At 38.4% G+C, this 21,594-nt stretch overlaps 1 protein-coding gene across 1 annotated transcript in view; it reads left to right on the top strand.

The window, feature by feature from the left end:
• The first annotated feature begins 2,835 nt into the window (after positions 1-2,835).
• The window catches only part of ATP6AP1 (ATPase H+ transporting accessory protein 1), a 63,427-nt gene continuing 44,668 nt past the window's right edge, over positions 2,836-21,594 (top strand). The window contains exons 1-4 of the mRNA XM_080393960.1: positions 2,836-6,461; positions 14,092-14,218; positions 14,321-14,389; positions 21,284-21,474. Of these exons, the coding sequence (XP_080250086.1) occupies positions 6,295-6,461; positions 14,092-14,218; positions 14,321-14,389; positions 21,284-21,474 (554 nt within the window). The 5' untranslated portion in view covers positions 2,836-6,294. The remainder of the gene's footprint in view (positions 6,462-14,091; positions 14,219-14,320; positions 14,390-21,283; positions 21,475-21,594) is intronic.

The raw sequence follows: 21,594 nt of genomic DNA, 5'->3' as shown, positions 1-21,594 counted from the left end.
CCTCATAAATTGGCCTCAGTCCATCAGTCCAGCTTGTCCAGATCCATCTGCAGAGCTTTCCTGCCCTCCAGCAGATTGACACTTTTGCCCCGCCCCCCAGCAGATTGACACTTTTGCCCCGCCCCCCAGCTTGGTGTCATCCATAAATTCACTGAGTGTGCATTCGATCCCCTTGTCCAGACCATGGATAAAGATACTGAACAGAACTGGCCCCAGTATTTCCACAGCCTCATCCACTATTCAGGTTGTCTTGTCATAGGGAGGAATGTGCAGAATGATAGAATAATACCGGTTTGAAGGGATGTCAGAAATCCACCTCCTACTCAAAGCACAGTCAGCCATAAGGTCAGACTGAATTGCTCAAGGCCTTAACCATTCAGGTCTTGAAAACCTTCAAGGATGGAGAATGCATAACCTCTAGCAGCCAGATGTTCACGTTTTTTTCTGAAGCTTTCTTTTCCCCAGGCTACACAAGCCCCGTTCCCTCAGCCTCTCTTCATGAGTCAGGTGCCTCTGCTCCCTGAGCTTCTTGGTGGACCTCCATTGAACTTGCTTCAGTTTATGAACGCCTTCCTTGGTCTGAGGGGCCCAAAACTTGACACAGTATTACAGATTTATGCTTGCAGAGTTCTAGAATCTATATTCCATTCAGTATTCTCAATCAAACTAGTATTTTGGTCTGCTAGAGAAATGCTCACACACACACATTTTTTGGTTGATACAGAAGTCTGTAAGGTAGTCCCTGATAATGGCAGTGCCGTTTAATCATGCTGTGAAAGCTCTTGTCTAAATAGTTAAAGATTTGTGTTGCAATTATGATGAATTGGATACTTGACTAATATTTGGGACGTGGCTGTACACAAAAGAAAATACAAGCTGTACAAAGTGAAAATTAATGTCTTCCTTCAAGTTAGTGTCCAAAAATGGCTGTTAAAAATATAGAAATTGAATATTTCGGAGGACAAGATGCAATGAAAAAGAGTTGTTGAAAAATGGAAAAAATATTTTCAATATTTTGGATATATAATTGTATCCTTTTGTTAGGGCAAAGCCAACATAATTCAGAAATAGGATAAGAATTTTTTTTAAATCTAGCATAATTGAAATCAGTTTAAAATTCTTCATGTTACTTTTCTTTAATTGCTACATCATAAATGTTTTGTTGATATTACTAAATATAAAATCAATTAAGTTTTACTCGGTTTTGGGCATAGCGTTTATAGTTGTATTATGTTTTGAAAAAGTATGAATTTAAAACTTTTCTCTATTAGTTACTGTGTTGCTTCACCTGTTTGTGTAGCTTACAAATGATATTAAAAAAGGTACTGGACAAGTATGAAGAATGAAAACATTCTCTGTATCAGACAGTGGTGAATACTGGAAAAGCTGACTGAAAAGATCAGTCATTAAAAGTACTGTATTTCTAGGAGAAGTCACTGCATTTTATCAGGAGAAGAAAACTTCAGATAACAGGTCAGATCTGCCAGTTTCTATTAGAACTGAGTAAATTCTTTAAAAGCACAGCTCATCATCTTTGCTTGAATTCCAGGGAGTTACTCAGAAGATGGTTTTGGAATCTGTTGGTAAAAAAGCCTCTGACTTGGAGCCTAAATCTTTCCAGGATAAGGAGAGCAAATGGTTGCAAAGTGTCAGTGCCTCTTCAAAGAATAGACTGTAAGGTGAAATTCTAACCTTGCCTCTTCATTTCTGAAAGTGGCTAAAAGAACAGGCTTATAGAGTCTCTTCAATTGTAGCTTAGAGGTTGAGACCCATGAGGAGCCCACACACCTAAAACACTGGTGATAAACGCTGGGTTTGCCTCAGTTCTTTCCCAGATGTAGATACTTACTACCCAGGGAATTGGTCCGTATGGCTTGTATTTCTCCTTCTGCGCTAGCACAGACACATGGCCAGTTAACACCTGCAGCTTACCTCACAGGACTCTTTTTTTTTTTTTTTTTTTTTTTTTTTTTTTTTTTTTTTGAGCAAGACCCTTCAAATATGAAGCAAAATTTGCCTTCTACCCACCTTCAATACCACTGGTAATCTATTTCCAGAAGGAAGAGTTCTGGCTTTCTTCCCACATCCACAAGTGGTTAATATGTTAATTTTGCAAAGAAGCACACACATTTTGCCTCCCCACTCCCAAGAGGAAAGCCCATGCTTTTTCCAGGATGTGAATTTCTCTATTTACGTCTCAAAAGAAGAAGAATTCAGAGTAATTTCTCCCTCCGCCTCCTTGCCCCAAAAAGTTCTCCCAATGAACAAAGCGTTAATTCCCTTCTTAGGTAATAAAATGATTGTTAAAAGTGATAATAAATTATTATAAATTAAATATGTGAGGGTAGAAAAGTAGTTATTGACCAGTATTGGGCACATGGAAAATACTTTTTAGATAGGAAATGATACTAATAGTAATCGGGATTAAAAAAAACCAACAAAACAACAACCATCCAAATCTTGGATTTTTTATTTTTTAATTTTTTTTTAAGAACTTAAATTTGAATGTCTATTTGAGCTGGAGGAAGAGGTTCTTTAATATGCTACTGTAGTACCATGTTAGCTCCCAAACCTATTCCTTAAGGATCAAATTTGCATGCAAAATGGATGGCACTTATCACCTATCTATAGATAGTTCTTCTTCCTTATCTTGCACTATAAATTGTCCTTGTTACAACAGTCATCCCTTTTAGCCTGATTTACAGTCCTAAATTTACCATCATCCCACACAAGTCTGGCATTCACACTTCCTTTTTTTTTCAATTTTTTTTTTACATCAAGAATGTAGAATTCTGAAGTTGAGAGAATTTACTTTTTTTTTTTTTTTTTTTTTTTTTAAGAAAAGGATTCATAAGCCAAAGAAATTAAGCCTCTACCATCTTGGTCTTTTCTCTTCAGTTCTTTATGAGTCCTATATTTCAGCCTTGACAGGATAAGAAATATGTAGGATATGTGATAGGAATACAATTGTAAAAGAAACCATGTATAAATCCAGAGAAATGAGTAGGAGTAGAATGCAAATACATGGTATGTCAATATTATAGCTTCGCTTAATAAAGTTATTTCAGTTAAGTGGAGATACGTGGTAACAGGGGTATTTTTTCTTCTTGCAGTTTCATAATGATTTCACAGTAGCCTGAGTTTCAGTATTTTGAGTATGTTTTGGATTTAAAAAAAACTCCATATACAAGCAGTCGCAAAGCTGGACTCAAGATCACCTATGGGTTTTCAAGGAAAAAGCCCTATGGAAAATGCAACAGTAAACTTTGTGTGCTTTTGTATATACTGGCAGACATCAATCAAAAATGTTTTTAGGTTCCTGCTTACAGCTAAAAGAACCACTGTGATCTCATCTCATTTTAATTAAATGAAAGAAAGGAGTATTTTTGAAAAGTGTCTTTGCAATACATATATTTTTTCTTACGATTTGCAAAAAATACTTATTTTTAGGAGTGAAGAGAAAAAGAAAAAGGAGAAAATATATGCAGATGCATTTGTGAGCCAAATTTACTGAGGGAGGCAAATTAAATTCAACAGGTTCTTCTCATTCCTTTTTTCAAAGTTTACTTGACTTCAGTTGTTCCCAGACTGCGGTTTGTGGAGAATCATTAAAAAGGAAAATTCAGTTTGTTTTCAGTTAAAAGTTTGTTCATAAGTAGTATGGTAATCTGAGAGAAAACAGTCTGGTTTTGTTTCAAAAAGTTCTAAGACTGTCTCTATAAGGCAGAATATGGAGAGTATCCCCCCACCTGTGCTCCATCTTATTATCTATATATTATATCTATATATTTATATTGATATAATTATCTAAATATAATATCAATTATAATTAGCGTGTGCAATTACCCTCTAAAAGATCCAGCTTAAGCCAAGGGATAGTGTAGTTTTTGAGATATTGCCAGCTGCAAAGAGACAGGGACAATATACCTTTCCTGCATAATTCTCTCCCTTGTATTAGCTTCTCTTTTATTTTCATAAACCTACTTTAAGTCAGCCGTTTTGGATGCAAGAAGCTGGGAATCTCTTACATGACCTAGGCTTTTCATCCAGGGTGTCAGCATTTGAATATGTACTTGTAAAAGAAGTTGCACGTGCCCACAGAATTTTTGAAACGGTGTAAATGCTTTAGTCCTATGAAAATACTCTGTAATAATAGATTTGAGCACTAGTCACCCATTTAAAAAGTATAGAATTGTCAAATATTTAGTAATGAATAATTTTCTGTTGTGGTGAGGTTCCTGTCAGGTTACAACATTTATTTGTACAACACTATATATTTTTTTGTGTGTCTTGATTTCCAGACATTCATATCAGATTGTTGAGGGTTTATTCTGATGTGGAAGTCCTGGCAGTGTTGGTCATATTTATCAACTGTATTAGTAATGGAGGAAACCCACTAGAACCTATTCTTTATTGGTTCATGTTACAAGAATATTAAGATGTGCTGGGTTCTTGCTCTGTTTTGCAAAGCAAGGATCTCTGCATTGCGCAAGCTAAGTAATGAAGGGAATCACAATCTAAGAAGGTGTGGACTTGGTGGAATAAAAGTGTAATAGTAATGCACCATTTCTCTAGACTGCCAACTGCAATGCAAATCTAGCAGGTTCTGCAAAACTGAAAGTTTTGCTGGAAATTCTGTGACTCCTTTAGCATCCTGTGGGCAACCACATTGTATGTGCTTGATTTACATAATGCTGACCTTCAATTTATCTTTATTTCTTGTATGAACATTAATTGTAAGAAGCAGATAGGAAGGCTTGCAGTCGATCGGCTCTGTGAACAGGAGATGCTCACAAAAAGTGGCAAGACTGTTCTGGACAGTTATGTGAGAAACCAGATTGCTCACCTTCTGGAAGATACCATGAAAAGTCAACAACTTTGAGAATTAAAAAGTATTTTGCTTGTGTTGACTGAGCTATTCCAACTCATACTAAATTGTCCCTAGGGCATTCCAGTTCTACCCTGTCTTTGTGCTCTGGGTTGGTGTCTTAACTATACGGGCCCTAAAACAGAGGATCAAACAGTGGCTTGTGAAAAGGAAGACGAAGGTTTTCTAATACATCTCTGAGAAGAGGAAAAAATGCAATTAAAGAGTTATATTCGGTGTTACGTAAAGATAACATGGAGAAGAGCAGCAACATGTAGGTGATTGGTTTTATTGCTTCCCTCAAAATTATTATTTTTGCCTCAGAAATCTGATTTCAGATTGAAGTGATGAACAAATTGCCTTACATTAGACAACAGCCTCAAACAGCATGTTCTGAGTTAAGGCAAATGGATTTAATTAATCAAGCTATGTGTGTTCAGATTCAGAAGTGCATGTCTTGTGACATCTGTTTACTTCTTACAATTTTGGTTGTGCTTCCTTATTTTTCTTTTATCAGAACTTGGTTTAACATAACTAACAATTCCCTTTTGTGTATTATCCCTAACATCTTGTTCTGATGGTGAAGATGCATCCGTGCCCTGTGCTGAACACGTGCGGAGTGACTGCTGCTGCCTAATGTAGTCACAAGGCGCAGAAACAGCTCAGAGCTTGGCAGCAGCAAAAAGGTATGCCAGAGGAATTTGCTTCCCAGCATGAAGAAATTCTCCATGGCTATTTTGATCTTGCATGAGACTTGTGAAATTGATTAAAGTCATGTCAGGTTCTGAAGTTATTATAATTTGCTCCTGACTTTTGATGGTTTTGATTTTTGGGACAGCACTGCTGCATGCGAAAGATAGCTGAACAATTCCATGTTTCAGTGGATACACTCCAAACATACAATTTTCTCACTCTCTTCCTTCTTGCTGGAATCTGCAATGGCTAGATTTACTGCAGATTTCAAAGCTGTCAACACCCAAATGTGTGACACCAGCTCTCAGTACATGTGAAAGAGCTAAGCTGAGGGACATGAGAATATGTAGCAGGGGAAGAAGATAGAAGTTCTGCAGAATACATTTTGTACAGTACAGAAAACTTTTCTATAAACTCCATTTTGAAGTTGAGCAACTCTGCTATCAGCCTGCAGTTATCAGGCAGTTAGAAAACAGCAGGACAGGAGTTTGGACTTCATGACTCTCCCTTGTACTAGAATGTTAGAGGGATCTGTCAATGCTTATACTGTGGAGAGTTTTATGAGCTGCTTGAATCACGAACCTGAAAGTTATTAAAAAATACGTGTACCTCCCAGCTTCAAGCTAAGGAAATCCATGTTTTGAAAATTCTCAGTGTTGTTAGAGAGCAACCTCACCCAGCAGCCTGGCTGAATCCGGATAGCTGCAACTGAACCGGGAAGCGCAGCTGTTTGTATGCTCAGACTTTCCCTTGCAGCTGGCCAGTTCCGTGCACGCTGCCCTGGAGTCATGACGCAGCTCTACTCTGCTGCTTCAGCCCTGCTGTTGTGCACGCTCACTGTGCTGTTCAAAACGTCTGTGTCAGGGGACCATGTGCCGATGCTGCTTTGGACAACTCAGAGGTAAGAAATCTAATAAAACGGTATCTCTGCTTGTGCTGTGGCTGTGTGTGTGTGCAGAATATAGCGTATGTCATCAGTTCTGGTAAATAACCTCTGGGCAATAAAATTCCCCAATAAATAAATTTGCCTCTCAGCAATCAAACAACCTAACAGATGAATTTACCCATTTTTATTTATAATTTTAGTGTTCCAAGCTGGGCATTAAAAGTTAAATAAAATCCATGTTTTTCAAATCTGAAGTAGATATGCTTTATTCACCCTAAGGCAACCTTGAACTCCACTGCTGGAGACGTCATGACTTAAAGGCACAACATAAGACAGTCTCACAAAAAGGACCTGACCAAAAACTCTCTGGGCAACCGTAATCCTTGCATTTCCTGACTCCTGAATCCTGACTTTTCACTTTAGTTTCTTTTCAGTGCAGGTTTTTTAATGGAATACACTGCTGTGTGTGTAGACATCAGTGTTAGAAACAACTGCAGAGTGTCAACAGATCCAAAGACACATGTGAACGCAGGGGTTTGCTATACTTATGAAATAAGACTTTGAACTGTCTTGAAAGAGCCAGATACAGACCTTTTCCCCAGGAATTTTATTCATGCAGACTTTAAGGTTTTTATATAGTTACTGAGGATTTCCAGAAATACAGCAGCTTGGGCAATGCAGTAGCTTCACGTGGGGTACTGGATATATAAAATCGTCAGAAGACTGTGTGCCACTTACTCATGAGGCTGTCTCTGCAGGGCATACACACTGGTTTTCGCCTAGGAAGTACTGCCCCAAAATACAGTAAGCCAATGTCATAGATTTGTAAGAAAAGGCTTCTGAGGGGCTTATGGGATCACAAGACTGGTAGGAAGGGCTAACGGCAAATCCTGTGCTGGGTGGGAAGGTGACAACAGATCTGCTGTGACCCTAGGTTTCCCTAAGGTGTGCTTTGGCCCGAGTACATCACTTGACTCTCCTCCTAATTCCTAAATCCTTTGTATTCTTAACCTAGTTTATCTAAATTTTAAACCCTCTTGTGGACAGTTCACCTCATACCCTCTGCAAGCACATATGTATTATACCTAATTTAACAGGCCTGATCTCAGCTGGGTATTTATTAATTTCTCTAATGAATAAAATAAAATAATTTTTAAAAAGCTAAACTAAAATGCTCTCCTATACCACAGATAGCTTTGGTGCACAGGTTAACCCTCACTTTTGCTGTAAGGATGAACAGAAGGGGCTGCAGTGATGGGGATTCCTGTTGGGTCCGTTTGCTGGCATGACCAAGCTGTGTGTGCCTGGGCAGGTGGAGTTTTGCTTCCAAACTCCTTTGGTCATCAATTCCTGTCAAGTCTGAATTAATGGGATTTCATTCTTTTGTATCTTTATTGCTTTGTTAATTCCCGGAGTGTTGTGGTTTGCTCTTCTGTAAACTGAGAAACGAACCAAACCAATGGCTTCTTGGGAGGTAATTATCCTCTCAGCTAGTTGCGGTGGATTCACTCTACTTTTCATGACGCCTCGAACCATTCTTCAACACGTTTGAGACACTGAATTATCTAGCTGTCACTAGGAAGAAAATTAGACTAAATTCTGCCTCTCATTTATCCCAGCGTAAATCTCTTGTCTTTAAGTGACATTATTAAGATTTAAATCTGAGAGCTAAATCTTGTTAATTTCCATCCACCACCCCACCACCACCCCCTTTTTTTTTTTTCTGTTGCTTCTTCATGTGGTAATTTTAAGACAGCAATAGGAGGATTCAAAAATTTTATGAACATCAGGAATGAGATTAAGTTCATCAGGAGATCTTTCTCTGTGTATAGTGCCATATGCACAAACGTGCTACTTTTCTGTTTGTTTTGGGGTTTTGGATTTGGTTTTTTTGGGTTTTTTTTTATGTGTTATGCTGTAATATTGAGGGCCATGGAAAACAGATATGCAGAAGGTATTGATTGTGTTTCTTTTCATACATACCCTGGACATTGTATTGTTCCCAGCACTAATTAATTCCAGCTTTGACATATGTCTACCCATCTCTTAAGCATTTCCAGAAACTGAATCTGTGGTCCTTGAGGTGCCATAGCATATAGAAATCTTCAAATTTTTATAAAGTTTGATTCGGTAACTTTGACTCTTTTTTTCCCCCTGAAAGAAATAAATGGATGTCTCAATGTCAAGGCTTTTTTTTTAATATTCAGAATACTTAATCAATTTACCTCTTTATGACAGAGGTGCATGAGTACTAAGCCTCTGTATTTAAAAGCAAAGTAAATGTTGGAAAGAGTTGTTCTTAGGGTAGAAGTGACCCTAAGAGTCTAAGAAAAGATCAGTGCTTCCTTTGACCTACTTCCTAGTTTATATAAACAACACACCTGTTGTCAATATAAGCAAAATGTTATCAGTTAATCCTATGTGGTCATAAAAGCAAACTTTCCACCAAGATGCAAGTAGCAGCTTGCTTTACTGCAGGTTGTTCAGGTTTACGCAAATGCAGAGCACGAAAATCAAGATAGTGACCTGACTGAACCAGTTTCATGTTTTCAGAAACAGAACATTTTCTGGAAGAAGTGTTCCTCCCACCATGACCTTTGCATTTTTGAAAGGTGAAGTTCTTGTGGGGCAGAAATTAGTTCTAGTGAAAGTCAATGAAGCAACTGAAAAGATTTATGTTATTTTATGAAATAAAGAAACAGTAACAGCAACTCCCTCCTGGTTGCTAACCATTAACTCTGTGACTTACATCTTGGTGCTCTGCAGTGTGTGATCTACAGGCTTACAAAATCTGGAGACTACTACTAAGAGTTTTAGGAAGGGTAACTTAGAAAGTGCAGCAATTACCAACGGATTTCTATTCGCTTTGGGGAAACATGCCCCACCAATTTAAAAGTTCAGTGATTCGTTGTTCAACAGAAGCTAAAATTCACTGATCTATTCCATGACCATCTCCCAGGTTATTGGGTAGGATTGGATGTCGAATAGTTGAAGGATAATACATTTTGGTCTCCTTTAGAACTAGCCAGTGTTTGTAAAGCTGTGTCTCAGAACAAGTATATTAGAGGAATGTAACACTTCAAAGTCTCTCTTTTAGGCGTTATTATTGCACTGTAATCATGCTATTAAAGATAATGTTAGGTGTCAGATACAGATGAAAGCTACGACTGACAAACACATGCAGTGTACAAAGCATAAGGTGAGTGTGATATAAACCTTTACAGGGACATTAGAAAATAAAATAGCTCTTTCCTCTAGAAAGAAAAATGCAGATCTCTACTTTCAGAAAAATAAGTGTTTTCTACCAAGCAACAGTCTTTCTCCATTGAACTTCATAGAAAGATGAAATGGGAATAACTCAGTAAGTCACAGTGTCCTGCTTTTCACAAAGGGATAGTAATATATCGGTGGAGACTCTCCAGATAATTTTGGCCTGGAAAAACTGACCTTTATCTTATATTAGCCTTTAAACTAGTATCCCTTAGTCGCTTTTTGAAGCAGAAGAGATGGACAGGTTCCTCTTGCATATGATACACAGCAGAAACTTGATTTAGCCATTTGGAAATAATTTAATAATTTAATTCCCTCCACAGATTAGAGAGGGACCTTGAGGAGTTAAAATTTGCTTTTGCTGTTGCCCCCTCATGTGTTTGTTTCCTGAATGATTTTTGCCTACAGACACTGAAAATATATTACTACCTTCATTTATGCTATGCTTATATTGAGAAATTAATCCTTTTCTGGCAAATCCAGATTATAAGTAACTTTGAGAAGGTGTTAATGTCAAATAGCACATTTTCAGCATTTCCTAAAATTGAAAGGAATTTACTGAAAAATCTGCAGGAAGTATGCGGAATATGAAAAGGATACAGTGGAACAGAAAAATGATTTAGCTGTACATTTAATGGACTTACATGGGGATATTGTGTGCTAACATGCATGCCAGTTTACTTCTGCTGTGTAGGAGTAAGTATCATTTCTTATACGGTAATCACAAGGTGACTCAAAGAGACAACTAACAAGACTAACTTGTAGGGAAAAGTTCAGAAGCCAGCTACAAAGCAAAAATGTAAGCTCAAAAGTTAGCATAATAGAAGTCCTGTTATCTTAGCAGCTGCCCTTCTGGTCCAGATACAAGGAACCTTGAAATCTTTGCTTCCATCAAGAACAAGTGCTCAAATCCCAGTCCCACCTAGAAAGAACACTGGTCAGAGAAGAATCTGCATGCTTAAACTTGTCATGCCAGAGCACTTAGGGACAAGAAAGCAGCAAAATACCAAGCTAAGCTTTCTTTCCTCTCTTTAGTGCATTGTCTAACTATTGGAGAAAAGAGAGAGCAGCTGAGTTTTAAGTTTCCTCCTTTTTAACCAACAGGAAAGCACATACATTACAGAGATGCTAATCATCGTGAGCCCTCATGGCTGAGGACCCCAGAACGGTTCTAAGGTGGCGAGGTTAAGTCTGATGTTCTTGGCATGCAGATGACTGCACAAGGCTGTGCATCTTTGGTCATAAAATTTTGTGGGAGCAATAGATCCGTGTGTTGGCCTCCTGCCTGTTTCATCCTATGCCATCCCTTACTGATCTCTTGCTGACCACTTGAGGTGAAGAGTTCAAATGGGTGGACCAGTTCATTGCACACAGCAAAGCACACCATCAGTGTACCTGTGATGCACTCTCCGCAATGCACAGTAAACCAGCTAATAAAACATACCGACATCTCCCATCTGAACCATGGTGAGAATGTTATTGCACCCAGCTGACAGTAGCAGCCCGCTCAGTGAAGGGTGTAGCCTTGCCTGATGCCACGCATAGTGCTCAGCAAACTACTTTAAATGAAGCAAAATCAATGCATGTATAATATGTTGAAGGTAAGTATTAGGTAAATGCTGCATTAGAATAGAATTATTAACCAACGTGTAGATTTATTTTTCTCATGATGATGCTGGAGTTACTGAAGTTGACTGCTTGGAAGCTAAAGGGTCTCTCAAAAGGCGCTTTTCAAGCTATAGAACAGGATCATTAAATTTCTGAGGTTTCAGTTCACAACAAAAGCCTTTGCCATTGTGCTGCTGCAAATAGCTTACTTTTATTTCATGTGCTTTTACCTTTTATTCTTAATTGCAAGTCCCAAAAGCTCTCAAAATCTTAATTTTTTTCTAAGATTAGGCACCAAATAGGTTTATTGAGTTAGTTTTAGAAATAAATATACCAAGATATTTCCTTTCACAGAAGCCATTTTTTAACATCTCTTAATCTATCTTCTTTTCCTTTAATTAGTATTTTGGTGTGGCCATGCAATCACAGAATCACAGAATGGTCAGGGCTGGAAGGGACCTCTGGAGGTCATCTAGCCCAACCGCCTGCTAAAGCAGCTTCACCTACAGCAGGTGGCATAGGACTGTGTACAGTCAGGTTTTTAATGTCTCCAGAGAAGGAGACTCCACAGCCTCTCTGGGCAGCCTGTTCCAGTGCTCTGTCACCCTCACAGTAAAGTTCTTCCTCATATTCAGATGGACCTTCCTGTGTGGCAGTTCGTTCCCATTGCCCCTTGCCCTGTCGCTGGGCAGCACTGAAAAGAGCCTGGCCCCATCCTCCTGACACTCAACCCTGAGATATTTACATTCATTGACAAGATCCCCCCTCAGCCGTCTCTTCCCCAGGCTACACAGGCCCAGCTCCCTCAGCCTTCCCTCACAGGGGAGATGCTCCAGTCCCCCCACCATCCCTGTAGCTTCCGCTGGGCCCTCTCCAGTAGTTCCCTGTCTCCCTTGAACTGGGGAGCCCAGCACTGGACACAGCGCTCCAGATGTGGCCTCACCAGGGCAGGGCAGAGGGGCAGGATCACCTCCCTCGACCTGCTGGCCACGATCCTCCTAATGCCCCCCGGGATCCCCCCATTGGCCTTCTTGGCCACAAGGGCAGAAAGTTCCTGAGTAGTCATTCTGAATCTTTGGGAGTTTTTGTGTTTTCAAATATTTTTAAAGATTACAATTAAATATTTGAGATCATGAAGTTTGACTTTTCTGAAAAGTTGAGGCAAGTCTGTTACAATTTCTAAGTTACTGGACTTCATAAATATAAGTGAATGTGGATTTCCAAGCACAAATTAACTAACAAGTGAAGATGTAGAGTAAAACTAAAAATATCAAATGGTAATTTCAACCAATTAGACAAAAATTTCCTTCCTGAACAACAAGATTTACTTCTTAAGCTTGAAAACTGAGACAGAAGATCTACTAGAATTTGATTTTAACATCTGGAGCATGTTGTCCTGAAAGTTTTCCACATGTATGGTTTGCTCTAACACTCCCCCAAACCCCAAAATCTGGAGACCTAGGTATCTAGTACTGCAGGACGGCATGCTTTTTATCTCTGCTGTGGGTGCTTTTTGAAGTTTTTGATTCACCCTTGGCAATCATCACTGGGATTACTGGAATTTCTTGAAGTGAAATACAGTTTTTCCTTATCCAAGAAACAACATCAACCCCCCGTATGTGTTCATTCATCACCCCTGTTCTGCCTCCATCTATAGAGACTGCAAAGATTGTTATTCATAAAAACGTGGTGTTCAAGGGTAATTTTTGAATTGCTTTTGGGTTGGAAAATGTAATCAGCATTTCAGTCACTAAATTGCAATCATAAAATAGGTGATGCTACAGCACACAGCAATTCTCTATTTTCTGTTCTTTGTAATTAGAACCAATTAGGGGTCCAGAGTACTTGATTTTTCAGGCTTTAGCAACAGATGCATGTTTGGGGAAAATGGGAGGTTATACTTCAAGCTCTGGGTTTTTTTACAGAATGGCAATTTTACCTTAGTCAAAACACCTAGGACCAAAATTTTCATGATAAATTGAATCCCTACAGACCCACGTTACATACTCTTAAAATCCCAATCAGGTGTTGAAAGAATAATGCCACCTCTTGTTTTGTCTATAACTGTTTTTTGGCCCAGCAAAACTAAATAGATGAGTTATCTCTCTGTCTTATCCTCTTAATGACAGTTTGGCAAAAGAATCCTAAGCTTTTCCTGGTGTCCTGAGACATTCTGTTCAGAAGAGCTCCTACATCTGGAAAGGTGGCTTTTCTGAGCTGGTTCTGCAGAACGGTTCTTTCCTCACGAAAACCTTATAAGATATCATATTGTTTACACCAACAATGAAAAGCCACTTTTACTTAACAAAACATTTTTGAACAAATACTGGTTTATGACAACTTGTAGTCTAGCCTGAGTTCTACTCCTCTCTGGCCACCAAGATGTCTGACAGCACTGAAAAATGGTTTGGAGTTGGGAATTCCTCTGGGAATCCTCTCTGAAGGTTTTAAACATATTCTTCTTGATTTCACTTAGTGGCTATTTTTTTTGAAAGATGCAACTGTGCTGTTGTACACAAACAAAAAGTAGAGAGAGACAGTTATCTTGATTGGACCAATTTCATTCCTGCTGTAACACAGTTAATGTGAAATGTGCGTAAACAGGCAAGTTCTTTTCCTCTTGAGTAGAATGGAAGTAAACTGAACTGTAAGCCTGGTCTTAATCCAAAGATGATGATATTATTAGCTGCTGCTGCATAGTTAAAAACAGAAGAGGTGTCATCATTGGTAACAAATTTTACAGAAAAAAAATAAAATTTCTTTTTAGATCACAGTGTAATCCAGACACTGCTTTGCATGAAGGACACGTTGTGTCAGCGCAGGAGCTGACTGTACTCTTGCAACCTGTTTTTACCCAGAATTCCAGACATCTCATCGTATTCCTACAAGATACGGTATGTAACATTAATTCCTTTTCTCTCACCAGTGCCAAGTACAAGTCTGTACTGAAATGAGATGCTGTGACTTCTCACCAATCAACTCTTTTTGTTTTTCAGCTTAGCATAGATGATTTCACATACCTCAGTGAATCCTACGGTAACAAGAACCCATTTCAAAATGTTCAGGCAAGCATTTCTCTCTTTTATTTCTTTATATGCAGTATTCAAAATTTAAAAAAAGATGAAGCAAGATGCGAACAGACAGTAATTGGGAAAATTAAACTGAATTACAGCATTTTTCCTATTTAAATTATTTATTGAGATTACTCCAGTTTAAGCAGATGGGCAAAGGAAATCAACTGACTTTGCAGAAAGTGTGTTGTGTAGCTATTTTATTTCTGAAGATCAAGTTTTCAGAGTTCATCATAACTGACAAAATTGTTCCTAAAAGTGCTGCAATTTTGGTTTGTAAAAAACAATACAAGCTTCAAGACTGACATCCCAAAATCCTGTTTTGAAGCCATGAGAAGAAAAGAGGTTATAGGAATCAATTATTTATCGTTGATTTTCAGAATTGAGCACCCATTTTATTTTCACAGAAACTGAAGCTCCTGCAGGGAGTTAACCGTTCTGTGTTTGAATGTAGTTAATATATGCCTAGATACCGGATTGCTTTAATCTTCATGAACAAAAGTTGTACTACTTGAGTAACTTGAAATAAACTCCAGGCACAGAATCTAAAATGGACCCCTCCTCAGCCAGTCAGCAATTTCAACTTCTGTCCTCACTGAGGAGGTTTACAGATTTTGTGCACAGCATCTATGGTTGTACTTACATGACAGTATATTGAACTGTAATTAGACAAATTAAGTGTTCACACGTGGAAGCCATAAAGGCATTCCTGCAGGCAGTGCAGGATGAACAGAGTTATTAGTAACATAACTGGTATCAGAGCACACAAGGAAGTGTAAACTCCCAAGCACCACACAGCAAGCTGCATGTATAATTAAATACATAAATATTCACACATTACCTGTCTCTACATCTATACTAAGAACCTCCTGTCTTCCTAGTGTCACTGACACTGGAGATCTTAATCTCTTTGCCATATATAACAGCATTTTAACACTGGTGCTGGAATAAAAACCACTATTCAGAGTATGTACATGAGTTTTCTGAGGAATGGATGGAAGCAATATTAATTTGTAGTATAAGGATCAGCAGTTGTGTCCACAGGCAGATGTACTGTACTTCTCTGATATGTCTTATCTTCTCTGGGTTTAGAATCTATGCACGGCTGTGTCTGGAGCAAATTTTGTTGCTGCCTGACTGCAAAACTGGTTTGATTTCAGTGGCTGTGTGAAAATTACACATGGCATTGCAAGGTCCTAATGATGTGGTAGTCTTACTTAGGTAGGCCTTGGGTGTTTAAGAGGAGGGATATTACAGTATTTAAAACTTTCTTCTTTTGCCTTGTAATCAGGACTCCATCAGCACTGTAGATAGAGCTTATAGCCAAAGGCTAGAGATGAGTCCAGAGGTGGTCAGGTTTAGAAATCAAGTGGTAGACTGAGTGGACTGGGGAACTAGGGAGAACTAGTGAGGAGGTCCTCAGCTAAAGGAAGAATTGTCTTGTACCATATGATTGTACAGACAAAGATTGGTCTGTATCTGGCAGAGCAAAGATTTTTAACCTAGGTTTTCAACAAGCTGAATAAATGTCAGTAATTGTTTGCTTTCTGACCTTGCCTCTGGTCCGTTTCTCTCTTGGAGCTGAGAAACCTTTTCTCATTACAGCTTCTTTCAAACTTGAAAGTTTCTTTTGACAGATTGCTCACCTTAACTCCAGCACTTCCTAGATTTGTTGTGTTTGACTTGGCAATCTTAATACTTTTCTAGCATAGTTTTGTGGGGGTGAAGTGCTGTAACTTGAATGAAAGAAAATGAGATGTATAAATTAAATATTTCTTTTTCACCTAGGTGTCTGTATGGAGAATTTTGTCAATATCTGTTGCATAGACTTGTAGCTGTTAAGGCCAGAAACTATCATTATAAAAATGATCCAGTTCCATCTTGGATGTAACAGAGGCTACAAAAATTTGTTCAGTTGCACTCCACTTGAGCTACTTTGGAAAAGAAATATGTTCTTAATCATGCTATGAAAGACTGTGCCATAATATTCACAGAACACAGGACAAGGTGAAGTTCAGGTCTGAATTTTATCACTGGGGAAATTAGAATCTTTGATGTTGCATAATCACAAATTTTTATACCTTCACACTCCATACTATACAAGTGATTCATTAAGCTATAATAGATGTTCCATGTCACTTGAGTATCCTCCTTTTGAACTTCAGAAATACAAATTTATTCACAAACCTAAACTGGAGATCTCAGTTAGAATGTATATGTGCGTGTAGCAGCATGTGTACTCCAAGATGAAAGTGTTATTTGTAAAATAGTTATAGGCTTGTAAACCACAGAGACATTTGCAGATATTAGATGTGTTCAGCTACATTAGCAGCTGTTTTGAGCTTTTGGGATCAATGGGTTTGTATGCAATAAAAGAATTCTATTTCCAGTTAATACAAAAGGAATCTTGTAGGCAGATAATTTATCTTAAACTTTCAAAGAACTTTTAAATTAAATAATAAAATACAAAGATTAGCACTTGGGGAACTTTTCTATCAAGTACTCACCTACCCTACGAACTATTTTTCTTTAATATTGGCTTCGGCTTTCCCCAAGCAATACTCAGCTCCTTAGAACTGCAGTGTATGGTAACACACTCCAATTAGTGGCCAGCTGTGCAGCTGCAGAATTATTATTGTAAGTCATTACTATTCGTGGTTCTATATCTCCATTGTATCCTCACTCAGTGCTCATAGACTAAGGAGGACTATTTAGTCACATGTGGTACAGAGGTCCTACTATAGTTTTGATTGTCTTTATTTCCTTTCTCTTTACCTCTTTCAGTTTTATTATATTATTTTTTGACAAAGGGACACGCGGGACTGCATAATAATCAAGATATAAGTTCATCATGGATTTATAAAGTGGCATGGTGATGCTTTGTTCTCTAGCCTTTTCCAAAAAAAAACACTAATATTTGATTCTTCAATTCTGATCATGAGCAGCCACTGAATTGCCATTTTCAGAGCTGTGTGCCTTCTAAGGTTTCATTACTGAAGGCTAACACTTGGTTCTGAGTCTATTATCTGTTACTGTGTACATAAAATTACTGTTGTTTTTCTTACCCTGTGCTCTGCTGAAATCAATTTACATTGAATCTCATCAGGTACTTTGTTGCCCAAGAGGTTGTACTAGGAGTTGCTTCTACAGTTCATCAGTCAGCCCTTGTCTTTACTATGTTGAATAAATCAGCATAATCAGCATATTTCATTAGCTCAATATTGATGCCTTTTTACCAGATAATTTATGAACCTATAGAACAGAACAGACCCTAGTGCAGTAACAGATACTTTTTTCTGCCCCTTGCTTGCTATCTCTATCCTTCACCTACCTCCATGTGAAGACTGCCTCTCTCATGCTAAAGCAGCTTGATTTCTCTGGAAGTCTTTGCTTCAAGACTGCTGAGTGCCTTTTGTGGATCCAAGTACATTGTATCACCTAGAGCTTCATGGTTTACATGCCTACCAACTCCTTGAGAGATTTTCAGCAGGACTGTGAGGTACAACTTCTTTCAGCAAAAGCCATGTTATCTTTTTTTCCAATATAATCCTTTCTTGCTGCTATAGTCTGTATTTGATTCTTTGGAATAGTTCCTTCCATTCTTGGACTTCAGGTTTGCTTTTCTATAGTTCCTCAGATCTGTCTGTAACCCTTGAAAAAACACCCTGGTGTCATCTTTCCCACCATACAGTACAGTGGTAGGGATGTTTGTTCAACAATACTTCCCATAGTTGCAACATATTTTACCAGCTAAAGTACATCAGATCAATTTTCATTAAAGTGATAATATATAGCATTATGCATACATTTGGAGAACGCAGCTACAGTGTAAAAGTCTGTAAAATTAATAGTAATTAGAAAGTTAAAATGCAATGATAATTTTCTTTGCAGTTATCACTGTGTAGAAACAGATGTGCTTCCAAATCTGTTTGAACAGATTTTTCTTCTTTATAGATAGCCCATTGACCAATGCTGTAGAAAATACAGTACTTTAATATTTTAAATTACATACTCACAGGTAAAGGATGAAGATTTAAAAGATCTCTTGCATGGAAGAGCCTGCCTACTTCAGGTGTAGGTTCCCAGATATTTCTAGAACCAACACAGGAGTCTTTCCCAGCTAATATTATTATAATAATAATTATTATTATAGGACTGTCTATCAGCTTTGATGCCAAACATAAAATAGTTCAGAACAATGAGTACAGCTACGTAACCTTTTATAGATGGATGCATGAACCTTTAACAAAGACTTTAACAAGAGTTTTTTAATGATAGATCTAAATTTACTCCATACCAGCTTCAAATTGCTTAGGTATAACGAAGCGGTTAATGTAACACTGAAAACAGATCTGGGCAAATATGTCCAATCCAGAGCTTTATCATAGCACAGCAGCTTGGCTTCAGGATGGCTAGAAATGTGTGCAGAATCATCCTACACCTACCTTCAAAAAACCTGAACAGCAATATATGTAATCCAAGAGTGAAGTTACATGTAATATTTCATTCAGGAAAGGTGCTTCAGGGGACACTAAAGGAGGTAAACGTACTAATAATCAGAATAAGCTGCCCATAGACAGGTTATAGATTCTGTCATTTGATGTAGGAAATTCTGTTATCAGACCGACAGCTCAATAACAGGTTTTCTTTCCTCTCCCTCTTTCTTACCTAGTTACGACGTGGCTGTACCTCCTTTATTTAGTCTTTTAGCAGAATGCAAAATCAGGTGTTTCTCAGCAGTCCCCTTCATTCTCCACCCTCTTTTGGAGTTCTTGCGTTTTGAGCACGCGTAGTAGTTGAAATCCTAAAATGCATAAAGCAACATATGGGTATTGTAAAGACAAGTGTGCAGTGGCTGAATGTCAAGGATAAACAAGAGGCATGGGAGCAGAATGGCTGTTTGAGGCTAATGAGTAGATAGCCAGCTGTGTCTGTCCTTCAGGTGGAAGATGGTTGAATACCGATGGCTGGAGGCTGAGACAGATGGCAGTGCAGGATTGGTTAGAAGCAGAAGCACAATTCAGATATTACTCAGTAATGATGCATTTTATATCTCATTCTATAATAAATGAGTAATCTGCTTAATATATATCCTTGGAAGAAGTGGCTGCTGCCATTCTGGATGCTGCTAGAGGGAAAGGGATTAAAATATTGAAAATAAAATAAAATAATTAACTATTTCTCAGCATTTTAGTTCTAAATTCACATATCCAAACAACCCAAAATTAAATCTATCATCCTTTCCTTCCAGGCACTGTTAAAAGCTACTCAAAGACCTGTGAAGCAGATCAGTCCTTTCTGCTCTATTTTAATTTCTGCAGTTATTTTTCTATCAGTCTAGCAAATTAGACAATGCTGCATAATCCTCCCTTATGAGCATCTATAGAAATGTGAAAATAGCTAGCCTTTGCCTAGGAAGGAACACATGTGAGCAATTAGAAAGAACCAGAGCAGGTCAGAAAAGTGGTAGGCAGTCAGAGAACAGACAAGGAAAAAGAGTAGGAGGAGAAAAGTGTTAGCAACATCACAACGTTTGCATCAGTTAGAGAGGGAGAGACACTCTATAACAACTTGAATATATGAATGTTGGATCAAGCGACAGACTCAATTTAGACGTAAATGTAGAAAATGGGAAAGTAAAATTAACAAATTGTAAGCTAGGACTCAAAGAAAAACCACCTTCTAATATTCACATTAATTCTGTGGTGCATTAATTTTGATCGTTCTCAAGTCTCCATCTGTAGAGGAATGAAGGCAGTGTGATGATTAGCATCAATAATATGCTGTGGCCTTGCCTCGAAGGCAGTGGGTTGATTGATATGGACGATGTGCAGCTGTAGCTCATTCCACTAAGTGGTTAAATAGCCCTGAGGATGGCAAGAGAGGGGGCTGGATGGAGGAGGAGTGGTGTGGTCTGACTTCTGGAGGAAGGAGAAACAGCATGGCTAGTAGATCTAGCCAATGGTAAAGCCTTGTTGCGGTCTGCTAGTTTGATTGTGCTGCAACAATTGGTGCTCTGTGTGAGGCTGACTGAGTTGGACTCTGACTACAACATCCACCTTGTATTTTCTTTCCCTGAGTATTTCAAGTGGATTTTATTATCAAGAGAAATCTTTGGAGAAAATGTTTTTCAACTATGCAGGTTTGAAATGTATAGAATAAGATATTTTTTAAAAAATTAATTTCACTCAAGTATTGGCATCAGAAACTCAGCTATGAGAACTACAAATGAAGTGATACATACCCTGATGCTTGGTTATCTGAACCAGTTCAGCCTGAGCTTTATAATTTGTATTTTGAATAGAAAGGAAGTACATGGCAGGAAGTTTGCTTGTGTGTGTGTGGAGGCTCTGTAGATCCTGGAACCTGTAGCTTTCTTTAATTAGTAGTTACAAATTAGACGCTTTGTACCATGTGCTGTACCATCAGGATGTACACAAAGGAAGGGTACTTACTATGCAAAGTATGACTCTACTGAATAGAGCTACTCAAGCATGGGGTGTCTGACACTGATCCTTCTCACCTGCAAGGGTGTTGTTAGGTGGTCATCTGGTGAGCTTTGCTTCTGGCTAACCTGTCTTCCCCCAATACATTCTCAGCCTAAGAACCTCTACATCCTCTCTTCCCCTGCAGGTGTGGAAAGGACGGTAAGAATTTGATGTCACTGAGTGCCTTCTTGCCCTAAGAAGTTGCTGGAATAAAAGCAACCCAAGTGTCCCTTCAGTGCCCTTTTCCAGGAGCAGCCTGCAGCCAGCCTCAGGCTGGTGAGAACTCATGTAGTGTTTACCATGGTGGTTCCTCATCTTGAATATTAAATTTAGGATAATAAAAAAAGGTTTGTTTTTAATTATTAAGCAAGTAAATAAGCTGTTGATAAATTTATTACAGGAAATCCTTCAGTCTTCTTCATGTTTAGTTTTGCCAGCTGTTGACTGCGAAGCTACCAGGTATCTGCTGAGCTTTCTTCAGGAGTCAGGAGCTTGGAACTTAACAAACATAACTAACCTTGATGTCTCTCAGCTGGAGGTGAATACATCTAAACCAAACTTACTGGTGGTTCAGCTACGACCACTTGTCAGGTAGGAGCTTGTCACAAACAAAACTGACTCACATGTGTGCATGATTTAAAGCTTTTGAAAATGATATTTGCACTCAGGGGATTTAAAAAGCAAAATGGAAGCTTATAGGTTAGGAAAGTT

The sequence above is a fragment of the Falco punctatus genome (assembly GCF_963210335.1).
Source record: "Falco punctatus genome assembly, chromosome: 6".
In the NCBI taxonomy this organism is placed as follows: Eukaryota; Metazoa; Chordata; class Aves; order Falconiformes; family Falconidae; genus Falco; species Falco punctatus.
Note: the sequence above shows the minus strand (reverse complement) of the source record. Positions and strands in the feature narration are given on the sequence as shown.